Source organism: Penaeus monodon, chromosome 19 (assembly GCF_015228065.2).
Source record: "Penaeus monodon isolate SGIC_2016 chromosome 19, NSTDA_Pmon_1, whole genome shotgun sequence".
NCBI lineage: Eukaryota > Metazoa > Arthropoda > Malacostraca > Decapoda > Penaeidae > Penaeus > Penaeus monodon.
The window spans coordinates 9,113,108-9,114,431 of NC_051404.1; the positions used below are offsets into that span (position 1 = coordinate 9,113,108).

General features: G+C 32.9%; 1 protein-coding gene across 1 annotated transcript in view; it reads right to left on the reverse strand.

Annotated features, from left to right (window-relative positions):
• The window catches only part of LOC119585050 (estradiol 17-beta-dehydrogenase 8-like), a 3,580-nt gene extending 2,835 nt beyond the window's left edge, over nt 1-745 (reverse strand). The window contains exon 1 of the mRNA XM_037933667.1: nt 654-745. Coding sequence (XP_037789595.1) covers nt 654-699 — 46 coding nt within the window. The 5' untranslated portion in view covers nt 700-745. The remainder of the gene's footprint in view (nt 1-653) is intronic.
• Nucleotides 746-1,324: the final 579 nt, after the last annotated feature.

Below are 1,324 nucleotides of genomic sequence, written 5' to 3' on the forward strand. Positions count from 1 at the left end.
AGTTATCTGTCCATATAATAGTTATGCGCCGAACCTATTTTAATAATTAAATCCAACTTGTACAGAACAGCCCTCCCCCCAGAAAAATAAAAGTATTACCTATATTTATGTCTGTTTGTCTGTCTGTCCACCGACCCACTGAACCTAATTCTGCAAGTAAGTAGAATCCCTGAACGTATTTTTTTTTTTATGAAAGCTTTTCTGTGACGTTCGCTACCTTGCTAATTGTTCGGTTTACAGCTGATCGTCGTGGACTACCAAACGTGAGCGATACCATTTTCCAAAAGTTGCCTTTCCTGGCATCAGTGAGGAACACCAACAGATAAAACGGAATCATACAAAAAGAAATAGAAATCGACATGTATAGATAGATACATTTAAAGATACCTAGCGTAGAGTAATATGATATAAACTCCATGTAACTGACAAGCCTGTTATATTAGGGTAAATTTAAATACCAGTATCGTACTTATGTAATATCTTGTAATACATATATTTTTAAATATATTTTCTTACCTACAGTAACATAAATGAACTATGAAGAAAGGGATCGTATCGGCAAAGCATAGTACAAAAGGAATGTCGAAAAAAAAGAAAAAAATAATAATTATGCACAGCAAAACGCAAGGGAATATAGGCCTATCAATACATACCTGTAATCAGTGCTATCTTGCCGTTAAAATTGTTTCCCGAAGCCATTATAAAATGTTAAAATAAGAGGAAGGAGCTTTTCAAGTACAAGTTGACGAGACAGATGCAAAGTCAACACAAGGGGAAGAAAGGGAGGAATTTTCTTATCTTTTAAATGATAGCTTGCGGTTGCCAATTAGCCAAATTACGGGAAAACTGCCCCTTTATCAATAAGATTTTCTTTCTTCGAAATTATGATGCTAGTTGATGATAGTATTTGGAGTGTTTGAATAGAGTTCCTTGGAGGAATATATGTGTTTATTACAAAACGAAATTATGAAATAGTTTAGCTGTGATGTCACTGCAGGTACTGAACTGATAAGACGGATTTCACTTGCACCATCCATTATAGATAAAAATAACTAATCTAATCTAAGACGAATCTTTATAGTGTCAAGGCAACATTAATCATATCATGAAATGCAAAACACAGAAAAAACAGGAGAGGATTTATCGATATGAAACACATTTTGATTGTCAATTATCCTACAAAGAATTCCATTTCGGAGAGATTATGACTGTTTTAGACTTACATGTAAGTTTATTTGTAATCGGTAAAAATATCAATACGATGTAGAGATAATAATATTTATTTCAAATATATAATAGGCTTATGACAACTACAACAGTTATA